The sequence below is a fragment of the Cladophialophora yegresii genome (genome assembly GCF_000585515.1).
Source record: "Cladophialophora yegresii CBS 114405 chromosome Unknown aczIN-supercont1.4, whole genome shotgun sequence".
NCBI classification, from domain to species: Eukaryota; Fungi; Ascomycota; class Eurotiomycetes; order Chaetothyriales; family Herpotrichiellaceae; genus Cladophialophora; species Cladophialophora yegresii.
This window is the reverse complement of record NW_006913048.1, coordinates 2706640-2721155: the sequence shown is the minus strand read 5'-3', so window position 1 is coordinate 2721155 and position 14516 is coordinate 2706640. Positions and strand designations below refer to the sequence as shown.

Here is a 14516-nt window from a genome sequence, read left to right as displayed (position 1 = left end):
TCGAGACGTTTCCAGGTTCTTGAATGAAGTATTGCCATGACATGCCATACCCACGGCCTTTCCCTTCTGGCACAGGCACAAAAAAAGGCTTGGAGATCGTTCTCGGGTACGTACGGATCTCAAAAAGTTTTTCCAAGTAGCAACAAGAGCTCAAAAAACATCGATAATTAGCAACACTTGGTTTCGATCCAAGGTCCTCCGGGTCACGAGTCGAATCACGTGACGAGTTACGTGTCAGGTATGAGCCCGGCGCCTGTCACGTGTTAGCCCCTCTTTCGTGAAAGATAGGAGTTATGCTTACGCTTCCCCTGCGCCATGTTGCTTCTAGGCTTACTTGTGAGCTGATTTTGTAACCATTTTTGGTTAATCTAAAATATATCCATAGATCTGTGGCACGCTTGGTGAGGCTGGGGTGGCCTTGGCTGACCTCACATTAGTGCAAAGTACAATCAATGACAGCGCAGCTTAGTGCGGCAGGTCAACCAATGGACGTGAACTCGTCATGGCCCATGTTCGGCTGAAGCGGACGAGGCGCCGCGACCTCCTGCTGAGACTCGTTATGACGGGAGTAAACACAACACAAGGCCCAATGCTACGAGGAATTAACATACAGGGCGGGGACTTCCAGGACATGTTTGCCTGGGATCGTGGTGAGGCTCTGCAAGTCAACGTTCAGCATTGAGCTTTGACTGCATCCAGAAGCCCGTCCATCGTCAGCGCGAGAGGACACCGAAGCAGTTTCAAGTCCTGGCCGGACTCTGATCCCTAAATATGTTGTCGACTGCTACAACAATAGTTTCTGAAGTTCCCTACAGACCCAAAGGTTTGCTTTTTCGTGTTACGTCGTGTTGCTGTTGCTTCCTCTAGATGCACCGCGCCCCATAACCAAAGCTTACGTCCTCGATATATTCACAATATTCTCCCAGGACGAAAACTAACAGTGTCCAGAATATTCCAATGCCGTCGAGATAATCATTCCGCTGGAGGGTAGTACCAGCGAGTTTCGAAGCCGAATGCGGATGACATTTTCTACTATTCACAATGCGATGTGCCCGAAGCTTAGTCGAGGGTTGCTTCATGGACATTTACCGAGATCGGGCCCAACGATATCATCGGGTTTGAAACAGGGAGGAACGCCATGGATATTTGTCAAAGGGTTAGCGTCCTATCTAATGTTGTACCGGAAGTCCAGGTGTCATGACGCCAAAGTCCCGTACTCCGGCGCTGAGCACGGCTATCGCCACAAACACATAAACACGTTCTCAGACATCACAGTCAAGATCTCCATCTTCACGGCTCTGGGAAGGCTTTCAACGTCCTGAAGGCGAGGTGGTGACCCGGGCTGATGAACAGGCGGGAATTTGCGCCAACTTTGGTCTTGAGGGGAATCCTCCACAAGGCATATTCGCACCACCCGACGATTTCCGTCAGAGAGCATCTGGACTTGTGGAAGAAGCTGGCAGCAAGGGACGGATTGGAACCCAGGCGACCGGAGGTATTGTTCTGACCCTTCCTCGATTTCATGATGGACAAGGCTTTCTTTCACCGCGAATATGATACGGGTGCAGCCGTGGCAGTTGGACTTACCGAGAGCATTGATACGGTCAAGGGCTACCACATCGCATTTGACAGAATGAAGGCGGCGAAGGTCATTCCATAGAAAGTGGGAAACATGCCACAGAGGGAACAGAGTCTCTGTAGAATATGGATGGATAGTCACGCTGGAAGCATCTTGTTCTAATGTCTTGTCCATTGAACACATGGTTCCTTCACCGACACACCCAAGTCGTCGTCACCCCAGAAATCTTGTCGCTCCTGGTCGCGAATCTCGAACCGCCCGCGGCACTCGCCAACTGACGCGATTGGCGGGAACCTCCAGAAGCACATGCCCCGCTACCCCTCCGTCCACCGAATCTGCTTCCTCAGGGACGTATTGGAGCTGAACTCCTCCCACTCGCATGAGCATGCCCAGCTGAGAGCTGCAGCTCTAGCTCGAAGCTCCATGTCGGATCGATCTTGTGCCCGCTTTATTGAACATTTAAGCGTCCCGCGAGAAGATGAGTTTCCTGCCCTTCACCTTTCGCAAACCTCAACCACCTCCAACCACCATGGCGCCTCCCGTCACGATCCGCAACATCAGCAACAATCCGCTAACCCTCGTACTGGTCGAGCATTTCGACCCTCCTCCAGATGAAGGGTTCCAGATGCAAACTGTGACGACGTCATTGGCCAACATCACCAATGGCCTGGGCCTGACCAACACCACCACCCGCAAAGCGGTACCTCAGATCCACGCGGACGCGAAACCATTTGCGACCAGAGAGGTGTCGATCAAGCTGCCGCCGTTTACCATCGTGCCTACAGACATCAAGGCCGTCATCAACAAGCCCAACGAAAGGCTCAGATTGACGTTCCAGACGGAGATGGGAGGCAAGCACCAGATGTACTGCCCGGTACCGACCGAGGAGACGGCCTCGCTGGTCGCGCTCGCGCCGAATCCGAAGCTACGCTTCACTGGCATTTATCTACCTAATTCATCGTTCGTGGCCCTGTTCAACACGTCGCACCTGGACTCGTGGATGAAGGATCTTCCCGACCGGACGCCGCTCGGCCTGCTCTCCATCCCAGGCACTCACAACTCGCCGACCCATCACCAAGCACCCCCATCCGTGCGCTGCCAAGCTGTATCCCCGAAAGAGCAACTGAAGAATGGCGTGCGCTTCTTCGACATCCGGGTGCAGGTTCCAGAGCCTTACGATCCACACTCGGACAAGCTTGTGCTCGTACACGCCGTCTTCCCCATCGCCCTCACCGGCAATAAATACTTTCGCGATCTTTATAACACCATTGTCGAGTTCCTGAAGGAACATCCCAGTGAAACCCTCATTCTGTCGCTGAAGCGCGAAGGCACGGGCAAAGGCACCGACGAGCAGTTGTCCCGCATCCTAAAGAACAACTACACGAACCTGCAACAATGGTACACCGAGCCACGCGTGCCGACTCTGGGCGAAGTGCGCGGCAGGATCGTCCTTCTCCGTCGGTTCATGCTCGAAGAACCGCTCAAGCACGAATGGAACGGCAAAGGCTGGGGCATCGATGGCCATGTCTGGGAAGACAACACCTCGGGCGGCTCGCCCGGCTCGCTGTGCCCCTCGGGCGACATCTGCGTGCAGGACTTTTACCAAGTCATGGAGAAGCCGTCGATTGAGAAAAAGATCGCGTACGCCCAAGAACATCTCGAGCGAAGCGGATGTTGCGCTTTTAGGGGCCAGAACGTCGGCAGCAAGAAGATCCCCTTGTATGTGAATTTTTTGAGCGCGAGCAACTTTTGGAATGTCGGCTGTTGGCCCGAAAAGATTGCCGCTGAGGTCAATCCGGCGATTGTGGCCCACCTGTGTCAGAGACATATGATAGGCGAGCACGGCAAAGTAAAGGATGGCGATTGGAGTACGGGGATTGTGGTGACCGACTGGGTCGGATTGGGCGGCGATTGGGATCTTGTGCGGTGCATTGTGGGCATGAACGCAAAACTGATCGGGAATTAGCATAGACGGAGGGAGCGAGTACTCTTGGACATGAATGTGGGATTGCTCGGCTGTTGTTCATTGCAGAGCACTTCTTTTAGCTCATGTCGACGATCATGGTGCCCGGCTCTTCGAGGTACTTTTGCACAACCTGCGCCATCCTTGCCATGGTAGCTCCGTCGACGACTCGATGGTCAGCGCTCCAGCTGAGATTGACGATCTGCGCAGGACGGACAGTCACGCCGTCTTCAGCAAAGACAGGGACGGTCTTGATTTTGCCTATACCCATGATTGCCAACTGGCCTTCCACAATGACTGGTGCGACAACCTCGCCGCCGATGTTCCCGATGTTGCTGACAGTGATCGTACCGCCAGTTAAGTCGCTGTTGCTTAGCTTGCCCGCTTGCCCGAGCTGTGCCAGGCGTTGTACCTCTTGGGCTATGGAGGTAATTGACCGAGCATTGACAGCCTTGACAACAGGCACGATTAGCCCATTTGGCGTGTCCATGGCTATGCCAATGTTGTGTACAGAGCGCATCATCAGCTGCGGCTTCTTCGGGTCGGTAGCCAAATCCAGTCGAGCGTTGAGGAGAGGATGCTTGTTCAAAGCCAGGGAGACGGCTTTCACAATGAATGGCAGGTATGAGAATTTGGGCGTGGTCTCAGGATTCCTGGCGGTATTTAGCCGTGTCCTTATGGCAGCAAGACTGGTAATGTCGATCGTGTCGGAGTAGAGGAAGTGTGGTATTGACAATGATCCCGTCATGCTCTTGAACATGGCAGATTGAACCGGTGTCAACCTTTGCGCTGTTTCTGTTTGTTTTGCGTCGATACCTGGTTTAGAGGATGCTGCTTCTGTTCTTGACGTTTGCGCATGGCCCTGCTCGAGATACTTATAGACGTCTTCCTTCAGCACTCGGCCCTCCTTGCCAGTTCCTGAGATGTCTTCGATCGCAATACCGTGCTCCTTCAGCAAACCTCTAACTGCGGGAGTAGCAAGAGAGGCGTGCTTGCTTGGTATCTTCGGCTCTTCAGGCGGCGGCATTGGCTCCTCCGGCGCAACGCCCCTACCGCCTTCAAGTACTTGTTCTTCATCAGCAGTGCCGCCTGGATCCTGCTGTGCTTGTTGATCAGCCGACTCTTGTGGTTGTGGATCGCCTTCCACCTCAATGTCTACCATGCCATCGCCGACTTGTACTACAGCGTCCTGAGGGAAGTGGATCTTCTTGATGATGCCGCTATACTTGGAGGTGATCTCGACCGAGGCCTTGTCGCTTTGGACTTCGCAGAGAGGACTCCATTCCTCGATTGGAGCTCCCTCTTCCACAAACCACTGGATGATCTGCACCTCTTTCACTCCCTCACCAATATCTGACAGTGTATGTGTTTCTGTTCTGTCCAACCTGGTTGTGGCATGGAGATGCCTAGTCAAGCGAAGGAAGGGGGGATATGCTCGCGGTCGCGTAGCCGGACTTCGACCGTGCGCAAGATGCTGCAAGAAGCGTAGTGCCTGCAGTGAAGGTACGGCCTTCATTGTGAGTTTCTTAGAATCCCTTACTCGGTTACGTTGGCGCAAGATTCTGCAGAATACCTCTTGAAGTATTTGAACACAAGTGAGACTGGGAGTTACCCGCGAATAACCGATTCCCTGCCACTCGATGCGAACGTCGGCGTGTGGTGGGACCTGAATGGTGACTAAGCGGGATGCCGCGGTTGCTATCGGGTGCTGGTTAATGCTTGACCATGGTGTCACCACAACGGCCTTTCTGGATGCGAGTTTTCCATATTCTTAACCGGACACCATTACACCGAGTAGAACTCGCCGAGGCTTGCTTGCTAGCTGCGTCTGTCGGGCTGTGGTGCTGGAAGAGATCTTGAATACGGATCGGAGCTGTTGATCTACCGTAATCATTCTACTGTGGATCTTTCAACCACCCTGAACAACATTCGCAACATACAATTTGCTGATCTTCATTTGGACTCGCATCATACTTCGACATGACCAGCAAAAGTCACGACGACCACTTTGTCCCTTGATGAGTCATATCATGATCCCTCGTCAGACTCTTTCCTATGGTAAGGACGCGCAGAAGATGACATACGTTCTGTCATCCGGGGTTAGGAAGGCCATCTCCGTCTGCTCGGTCAACAAAAGACCTTTATCCGCCGGTCAATTTAGCAAGCCTCTCTCGCTTGACTCACACAGATCTAACCAACAGCGACGCTCGATATATCGTTAATGGTAAACAAAATTCCCCAAGTTTTCAGCTCCCAAGCGGAAGTGGCTGCATATACGGATCGGGCTGGACAATATTCCCGGCAACCTCATTGGCCGTGGGAAACGTCCGTCGGCAGGACTGGTATCAAGCGCGAAGAACTTCGTATTGCATCTCTTTACAGGTATGACTCTGCGGGCCAACGACGATTGGACTTCCAAGCGGGGAAACTCGTGGTTTTCGACAGCATCGCGAATAGCTCCCTTTTAGCAGCAGGTCGCGACTGGCTCCTCCGAGATGGATAAATTGTTGCAGCGCTTCCGCCCTGTTCTGCTGGAGAGCAGGTCCAGCTCAACCCAGCACAGCCCTACGCTGCGGCGCTTGAGCGAAGCATACACGCAGTTTAATTTTATTCGTACATTGGTCCCCTCCGGATCGAGTGACCAGATGTCATAAAACACCTGCAGCCTGACCAACATGGGAGACTATTAAATCTAGAGTCGAAGTCCACGCCATCACCTGTGGCAAGCAGTCGGCCAGTGAGGCTTTGGCACAAAGGTGTGGTCAAGGCTGAAGTGGACATTTTCCATCCCGCAGCGCCAGTCGTCGGGCAAGATGTCCAGCACACCAGGTAGCGCTACATCCCTCCTTCACGGCTACCTCGATCCCACCCACGTCTCGAGCCTCTACGCACACTGGATCCATCGACCGACGCCGTGGCCATGGGTCCTCGGGAGCGTCGCATTGTCCATCATACTTGGTTTCCTGGGAGTCCAAGCCTCATACAAGTCCTGGGAGCCGAAGCATCAACGCGGTGCTAATATCGATCATATCCTCCTTCACCCCTACCCACACGATCCCAAAGCCTATTATCCCCTGCACCAACGGAATCCGAGCGACGCCAGCGCGGTCTCGTTCTCCTCATACGGCGAAACCAACAGATACGGCGGCCTCGGGCGGTTTGCCCTGGTAACATCGATCATCGGCATAGGATGGTCAACCGTCCGTGCCATCGCATTGGTGGTGATCCTGATCGCTATCACAAGAGGCGACACACGCCACACATACCCCGGCGTGATCAGCGTGGTCATCATGTTCACCTCGGTGCAAACGTACCTGGGCAGCCGCGCGATGCCACGCATCCTGTACCTGCTGATCCTCGTCGACCTGTGCGTCATCTACGCGTGCATCATCCTGGCGCTGCTCTCCTTCGTCAAGCACAAGGAGACGTCGTACCAAGAATTCACAGTCCAAGGCGGCACCTGCCCATGCCTCCTCGGCTTCAAGACTGGCCGCAACATGCGATCGTGCGCGGCGTTCGCGGACAATCTCCCCGACCTTGTCGGCTGCGACGCCACCTTCGAACCATACGGCCCCAACCACACAATGACCTACCCAAAGTCATGTCTCCTGTCCGACAGGAACCAAGACCCAGACCTCGACCCCAACCTCATGACATACATGGTGTTGGCAGAGATCATTGTTGGGGGAGTCGGCCTACTGTACGGCCTGATCGTCCTGCTCTTCGCCTCGCGCTGGATCCCCGACGCAATCAGGCACCCGTCACAACTCCTGCACGCGCTGACGCTCAAGGACGCCAAAACGCACGGCCGCGACCGCGAGTACGCTAGCCTCTCCCTCCCGGAGAAGCTCAAGACGCACAAACTGCCGGGCCGGGCCATCGGCATGACGGTCCTGGCGTTCATCGCGCTGTTGATGTTCGCGGCCGTGACCATCGTGGTGCACGTGCTCGATGAAACAAGGCCCATCCGCCTCTTCTACAGGGATTCGGCGGGCGTGCTGGACGTTCCCGTCCCAGGCACGGCCGCCGCGGTGGGGGGAGCCAGTTGGAGTGACTGTTTCGTCGTGGACACGCCGTTCTCGGGGGATGGCAATTTCAGGGAGTGGTGGGAGTTCAGACAGAGTCGCATTCTCCGGGCCATGGCTCTGGCGTAGTTGTGTCCGTACCGACCGACATATGCGTATATCTAGGGTACCCAGGTAATTTCAGTTCCGTGCATTTCAGGTATCTGCTTGGCGCCTTATCTTTGTGTGCGTGTCTATGATGATGTTCATGTTCCTATTGCATACACGTTCCCACGCGGCTTGACAGAGGCTGATGTCGCTTACTGCGTACTACACGTTATCAGCCATGTTGATTGATGTTGAGCGACAAGCTAACAAGAGGACGGGGCTGGAATACTGTATACACATGTCCGCCCCTATGCTAGGTAGAGGGAGAAGGGATGAGTGGATGTATTCTACATGTGTGCCGTGCCGGGCTGTCCTCGTGACATGTTCTACATTGTACACAGCCCCGGGGGTATGGTCCATGGTTGATAAGCCCAACGCAAGGGCAGACGTAGTGGGTGAAGATTTGTGTTCATCGCCATCGTCATCCTCGCCTTCGCCTTTACCGAATCTTTCCGCTTTTCCTTATCTCGGTCTTCTTTCCCTTCGGCGCGAACTTGGAATACTGCCTCATGGACCGGGCGCCCTTGATGGGAATGCCCGATCCTCCAGCAAGAATGTCGTCCCACTCGCGGAGAGTCTGCATCTCTTCGGGGGTGAGATCGTCTTTCCCTGCTGATGCAGCTGGCGTGGACGGCTCTGTTTGCCTCGCCGTATGGCGTCCGAGGGATGAAGGGACCTGGTTCTGATTCTGCGTCTGCTTCTTGCTCGATATTAGAGGCGGGTTCAGCTCGTTCATGTCGAAATCGTCCATTGTAAACGCTTCGACTCCTCCATTGGACTGCTCTCTCTTGATCTTGTGGGGCTTGGATTTCTTCGCTGTGTCTGCTTCGTCCAAGAACCTTCCTTCCCTGAACTCTCTCTCCATCTCCTGCATCTCATCCATCTCGTCGAGCTTCTCCTCGTGCATCTTTTCCAACAGGTCCTGCGCTTGCTGCTTCAGTCTTTCGTTCCGGCCTCGTGCTTTCTTCGCTTCTTTGGTGTTCAAGCCGCCTAGTCGTAGGTTTCTGGGTATTCGAGTCTTTGCGCCCAGAGCCCAAAGATCACCCCATCGGGACTTCCTCGCGTCACGGTACGCTTGACGCCCAAAGGACCGGGGCACAGTCCAACGTTCAATAATGCCGCGAGGCGTGCAGACGTCGAGGATTACGTGGCCACGCCTTTTCATGGGTGCGTAGACGAGACGAGGCAGCGTGTGGGCCGAGGGTAGGGTTGAGGGAGGTTTATCGGCGTCGCTGAATAAGGAGTGGATGTTTGTGAGGTTGTTGTCTGGGTGGACCTCTTCGAAGCCCTTGGCGGACAGTTCTGTCCAAGATTCGTACTCTTCCGTGGCGACTTGGGGACTGGGATGAACAGGTGCGGAGAGGGAGTCTTCGAGGCTGGACCAAGAATGGATCTGTCGTTGACGGAGGTCTTCTCCCTTCATGACCGAGATGTACGAGAAGTCGACATCATCATGGTTACGGTCTTTGGCGCCGAGTGCACGTTGGAGGTAGCTCGGTCGGATATACCGTTGTTGGAAAGAGCAGAAGTCCTTCCGCCCCTTTGAGAGGCCTGGAGTCTTGTACATTGGACACCTCTCATGGTTGGTGCAAGGTGCGATGATCATCCCTGTGCTTCTAGAATGGACATCTTCTGGGTCATTGTGCACGGGGCTGTACTCTGTTGTTGCTCCCTCGGGAATGGCGATATGCCTCTCCAGGAGCAATTCCCTAGCAGCACCGATCGCCTCAAACCCGCGGGGGATCCCTTTCTCAATGAGTATCAGCACGCCACCTTGCGAGGAAAGCATGGACCACAGATTTTGCACATGGTTCTTTCTCATGTACTCCTCGTGTAGCGGGAACAACGTATGCGGCGCTATAATCACGTCGAACTGCTTTCTTTGCTGTGCCGGTCGATCGTCTTCCAATGTCGGCGCGTCGCGGGTGTGCACATAATCAGGCAAGCGTGGGATGAAAGTTGTATTCTCCAACAGCTTTGCGGCCCGATGTCTTAGGGTATCTGCCCCGGTGAGGACCACCGACTTCGTGGGTGGCGGAGGAGGAACGGGGTCCTTGTCGGACGAGTGAAGAGTATCCCAATGTGCATGAACTATCTCACGCCAGGCGAGGATACCTGCTCCCCCAGCCCCAGCGTCGAGCACTCGCGGTCCGCCATCTTTCGCCAAGAGCTTGTTCAACCAAGTGGTGCCGAGTCGTTTGCGCGTCTCCACTAGAACGGACATAATGGCTGCGTAGGTAGGCGGCATAATCGTAGTGATGTAGGCGTTCGCTTCCATTTCTCCCATAAGGTTTTGATTCGCCCCAAGAGGGATGGGCACCTGTCGCCTGGATCGACCGGATCGCGGTGTCAAGGGCGAATCAGGGAAGCCAGGGCCACCGAAGGTCTTCTCGCACATTTCTTTGAGATGCTTGTTCGAGAAGTTGCTCATAATTCTCTGTACGGGTTCAACGAAGTTATCTTGAGAGAGGAACACGCTACGGGGAGTGGTGGCGAACTTCCCGAGCCGTGTAAAAGGGTGCTCTCTCATGCTTGGGTCTACCTCTTCGTCGAACTCCTCATCAGCTTCATCTTCCTCTAGTCGATCGCCCTCTTCGAGAACTTGACCATTAAGCATGCGCGCAATATCCTGTACGCGTACATCGGGCGGCGCAAAGGGCGAGAAATTGTCGTCGCCACCAGAACCAAGACCGATTCCTCCCACTGCAGCTTGGGGTTTGCCTTCTTGTGGGACGTGCTCTTCTTCCGCGATCTCGTCCTCTTTTGCGACAGCAGGCGACGCATCGTATTCAACGAGCTCGCCATCCTGGTCCATCAGCTGGTGGGGAACCGCCTCCTCGACTGCGCTGGCTTCCTCCTCGTCGAGAAATTCCTCAAAGGACAAGGACCTGGGCTCGCCATATAGTCGTTTGTAGATCTTCAGCTCTTCCTCGTCTAGTGCATTTTGGGGTAGGCCATCACCGTAGACCTGCCTTGCCTCTCGCACAAGATCCTCATGTGATGCCCCAGACGCACGCAGAGCGGCCAGGGGATCGTTCGTCCCTCGCACAACATCGGCATCACCCTCATACTGATACAGTTGACTGTCCGGGAAGAGATCTTGTATGCTTGGGCTAGCAGCGCGATCTTCCTCGATTGCTTCTTCTACGGGTCGTCCCAGCGCAGTCTCCAACTCTTGCAGCACTTGCAGTTGTTCTGTATCGAGATCATCTCCAGGGGGTTCGTCATCGGGCTGAGGCTGTCCACTCCGATGGCCGGAAGAAGTCTGCTGCTGGAAGGAGGCAGCATTGCCGCTCAGGTGTCTCAATTGGCGGTGCTGTCGACCAGCCGGTCTTCGCCATTGCAGGGGCAAGCGCGCCGTGCCACTCTTCAATGCGACGGGCGGTCCGCAGAAGCCTTTTTCAAAAAGGGCCTGGAAATCTTGTCGACAGCCATGGCACAGTCTCGAAGAACGTGCACGGGAAAGCATTATTCTACGCTTGGTGGTGGTAGAGTTGATTCCTGAAGCGTAGGACGCTCTCAAAGAGCGAGTGCATGAACTTTTTTGACAGCCGAGGTTTTCCCGCGGTTTACGTGGCTCGCGTGGCCAGCCTTGTGACACCAGCCTTGTTGGCGTCCTGTTGGAAATAAACTGGCAGGAAATCGCCAAGACCATCCCAGCTGTGCGCTGAGTTTAGGCTCACAATTACAATACATGCTCACGGGGGAGCGATGTGGTGTATCTACAACTCGCGCGCCTGACAGTCACTAGGGGCAAAAGGACACCACAACACCATGCTGGCCACTACAGTGCTACCCCAGATCCAACCAACTATCAGTGCACTGAAGCCTCTTCCCATCTCACCGTGTCGGGCGAGAAGTCGTCCACATCCGATACCACCAGCCGACGAGTGCATGAAACTCTCCAGGGTAACCAGGACGACCAATATCTGTCACGAAACGTGCATTGCCAAAGTGCGTGATCAGTTCGTCTCACTTCGGAGATATCCCGAATGGCTGCCCCTGGTTGTTGTGGTAAGTTCGTACATTGCGCGGTGAGGTCATCCCCTCCTATCCGGAGATGGTGGCATAGGTGATTCTCTTCTGTAGGCACCGGCTCGAGGCTACTGAGGCATAATTTTCGTTCGAGCAACCAGAAGCAAAAGTGAAATGGTGCACCGGGCCCAGCTCATCGGGAGGTGGGAGACGGAAGGCGCCCTATGAGAGGCAGTTTCTGGTGAACTTGTGTCAAATTGGCGCTCAATTAGATCTGGAATGTCCGCCAACAGAAGGGGCCGACACTCCTCACCACGATAAGAAAGGCAATAGCAGTCAAGATATGGAGACGATATCGCCGCCAAATCAAGAGCGGGGTCCGGAATCAGCTGGCAGAAGGAGCCATACTACTTCGACACCACGTCCTTCGAGCTCCGACCCATACGAGCACGAGCCACAGAGCGGATCACGGCCGGGAGTACCTTTTCTAGGCAAAGTCAAACATTCTGGTGCACCAATCGTACTCGTAGTGTGCACAGGCAGAAGGGTTACGGAATCAAAAGGCCCCAGTACGAGGTACTGTTGGTACTACCTAGGTAGCTTCTGAGCATGGTGATTGTTGCAAGCGAGTGGCAAGACGATGGCCTGCGCGTGCCCGCGGTGGAAAAGGAGATGGGTGTATTCTCCGGATCCAATCACAAGCTTTCCAGCTCGGTTACTTTCAGGGGATGACTAATCAGGAAGGCCGGGAAAAACAGCCGGTCTACCACAACCACTTGTGATGCTTGGCGGACTCTGGAACGTGCCGACTGAGTACCAGAAATCTTCTTCCGCTGAGCTTTATGCAGGACGAGGCGAGGGATGGGCTCAAGGCCCCCACGGTGTTCTCGATACGGCAACATACCTACCGAAGACGGAAAGTATGGAAGTTTTCATGCCACAGCAAACCTGGAGTCCTTCTCCGAAAGACCTGCTAAATGGGTCCCACTCGACCTGTAAAGATTGGATGTCGGATTTATTTGGTGAAAGCGAACCTAGGTATTTGTTGTGTCATAAGACTGAGGTGCTACGAGGTACAGCTTGAGATTGCTGGTCCCCGTACTGTGTACGCTACAACGCCGGATGTAGTGCTCGTTCGCCTGGACTCGGTCCACCGATCTACTGACCAGCTGCAAGAACAAAAGCCAGTCTGGGAAACTGCTTGTGGCTCGCTGGGTTTTTTCTTCCCCAAGGTGGACAATATCCCCTCCGAATGAGATTGACCACAAACAAAGTCAACCCTCCTCAATGCAGAGAGGTGGCGCGGCACTCTCGCCCGATGCGTGCTTAGCCGACAGGGCTCCAGGGCATAGGAATCAGGATCTTGCTCTTCATGGTCTGAATGAGTGGCACCGTCTTGTGCACAGTATCACCCCATCCTTCGATACCCCACGACATCTCTCGCCTCAGCTTCCGTTCCTCCAAATCAGCAAACTGCCATAGATGATGGACCGTATTCAGATCTCCAATCTGGACGAACCAGGCTCCTACGCCTTCCATGACCTCCCGCCGCGCCTTGAGCCCTTTCCGCCAGTGCGTCTCCCACTCTAATAGATTGCCTGGGTGCAATGTGTATGATCGCAGCTCGAATAGACCGCCTAGCTTCCGAGGTGGTGTAGTGGGCCAGAACGAGAACTCCTGCATCAGGTCGATTTTCTTGGACGTGATCAAGGTGTTTAACTGCTTCTCAAAAGCCGGGAATTCGGGATGGTGCTGGATGCTGTGCAGTGATCCGTGGTAACCAGTGTAACGTTGGTACTCCCAAATGTGGACTGCGAGACCTTGGTTAGCTTGGACTCCTCCGTGTGAGAGTGAGTATACCGAAAGTTTCGCATTCGCCAACTTCTGTTCTCCAGCTGCCCACCAGATGCACCTTTTGCTCCGGGTCATTCGCCATTCTGGGATACCAATTCCCCACCAGCTCGACGTATTCGTCAACCTTGTCTGGCTTCACGTCGTGGAAAACGATCGAATGAACATATTTGCCTCGGGCTAGCACTTGAGAGAAGGAGCGCTCCATCTCTTTATCCATGTTCCGGCCCTCGGGCGTGCCGTAAATCAAGCTGGAGAGGGCCCCTGATCGCTTCGTGGACGTATCCGTTTCGGCTTGTCGTGCTTCTTCTGTAGATGCATCGGTAGACAGTGAGCCCAGGCCCAGGGTTTCAGACAAACGAGACGCGGCAGCACTGGCAGATGAAGAAGATTCAGACGTAGAGGCAGCAGGTAACTGACTATCAGCTTGTTCTTTTCTCTTCCGGGCCGCTTCAAGTCCATCTCGGAATTCCTTTTGCTTCTGGTTGAAGATCTCTGCTGAGTCGGGAGTGATGTCGCTCATTGCGGGACTACGCCGAGGCTCTCGAAGCAGGGCAGACGAGGTGAAGGCACGAACCATGGAGGTCTGAGACGAGGGAGAGTGTGGTAGCAGACGGCGGGCAAGCATGGTGGCCGACATGCTGCTGGTGTTTTGGCGGGAGCAAGAGAGAGTGTGGCCGCCGAACAAGATAGATAGAGGTGAAGCTCTTCAAAGTGAGACTGTCCCTGGCGATTGCAGCAAAGGTATATCTTCCAAGCTTGAATGAAGAACGGGAATCTCGAGCCAACGGCCAGTAAGGGAGGGATGAAGGTATTGTGCCGGAGAAAGCCCCAGTGGTCGATGTCGAAGGAGGAAAGGAGTTGCCGAACGTTTAGGCGTGGATGCTGAAGACTGGGGTTCTGCTTGCTTGAGAGAGCAGAACGCGGGGAAAAGCTACCTCTATGCAGGCGCTCGTGGGTGGTGACTCGGGGTTGT

The 14516-nt window shown here is 54.5% G+C and overlaps 6 protein-coding genes across 6 annotated transcripts; 3 read left to right on the top strand and 3 right to left on the bottom strand.

Annotated features, from left to right (window-relative positions):
- Positions 1 to 997: 997 nt before the first annotated feature.
- Positions 998 to 1660, top strand: A1O7_06329 (uncharacterized protein). The gene has a single exon (XM_007760332.1). The coding sequence runs from the start codon at positions 1014 to 1016 to the stop codon at positions 1320 to 1322; it is 309 nt and encodes a 102-aa protein (XP_007758522.1). The 5' UTR covers positions 998 to 1013; the 3' UTR covers positions 1323 to 1660.
- Positions 1661 to 2108: 448 nt separating this feature from the next.
- Positions 2109 to 3545, top strand: A1O7_06328 (1-phosphatidylinositol phosphodiesterase; the record flags this gene model as incomplete). Its single annotated transcript, XM_007760331.1, has 1 exon — positions 2109 to 3545. The coding sequence occupies one exon, from the start codon at positions 2109 to 2111 to the stop codon at positions 3543 to 3545; it is 1437 nt and encodes a 478-aa protein (XP_007758521.1).
- Positions 3546 to 3621: 76 nt separating this feature from the next.
- A1O7_06327 (uncharacterized protein) lies at positions 3622 to 5058 on the bottom strand (the record flags this gene model as incomplete). The annotated part of the gene is made up of 1 exon (XM_007760330.1): positions 3622 to 5058. The coding sequence occupies one exon, from the start codon at positions 5056 to 5058 to the stop codon at positions 3622 to 3624; it is 1437 nt and encodes a 478-aa protein (XP_007758520.1).
- A 1297-nt stretch (positions 5059 to 6355) lies between these two features.
- A1O7_06326 (uncharacterized protein) lies at positions 6356 to 7696 on the top strand (the record flags this gene model as incomplete). The annotated part of the gene is made up of 1 exon (XM_007760329.1): positions 6356 to 7696. The coding sequence occupies one exon, from the start codon at positions 6356 to 6358 to the stop codon at positions 7694 to 7696; it is 1341 nt and encodes a 446-aa protein (XP_007758519.1).
- A 457-nt stretch (positions 7697 to 8153) lies between these two features.
- A1O7_06325 (uncharacterized protein) lies at positions 8154 to 11183 on the bottom strand (the record flags this gene model as incomplete). Its single annotated transcript, XM_007760328.1, has 1 exon — positions 8154 to 11183. The coding sequence occupies one exon, from the start codon at positions 11181 to 11183 to the stop codon at positions 8154 to 8156; it is 3030 nt and encodes a 1009-aa protein (XP_007758518.1).
- A 1832-nt stretch (positions 11184 to 13015) lies between these two features.
- On the bottom strand, positions 13016 to 14168 carry A1O7_06324 (uncharacterized protein; the record flags this gene model as incomplete). The annotated part of the gene is made up of 3 exons (XM_007760327.1): positions 13016 to 13500; positions 13550 to 13849; positions 13961 to 14168. 3 exons carry the CDS (start codon positions 14166 to 14168, stop codon positions 13016 to 13018), a joined length of 993 nt encoding a protein of 330 aa, XP_007758517.1.
- Positions 14169 to 14516: the final 348 nt, after the last annotated feature.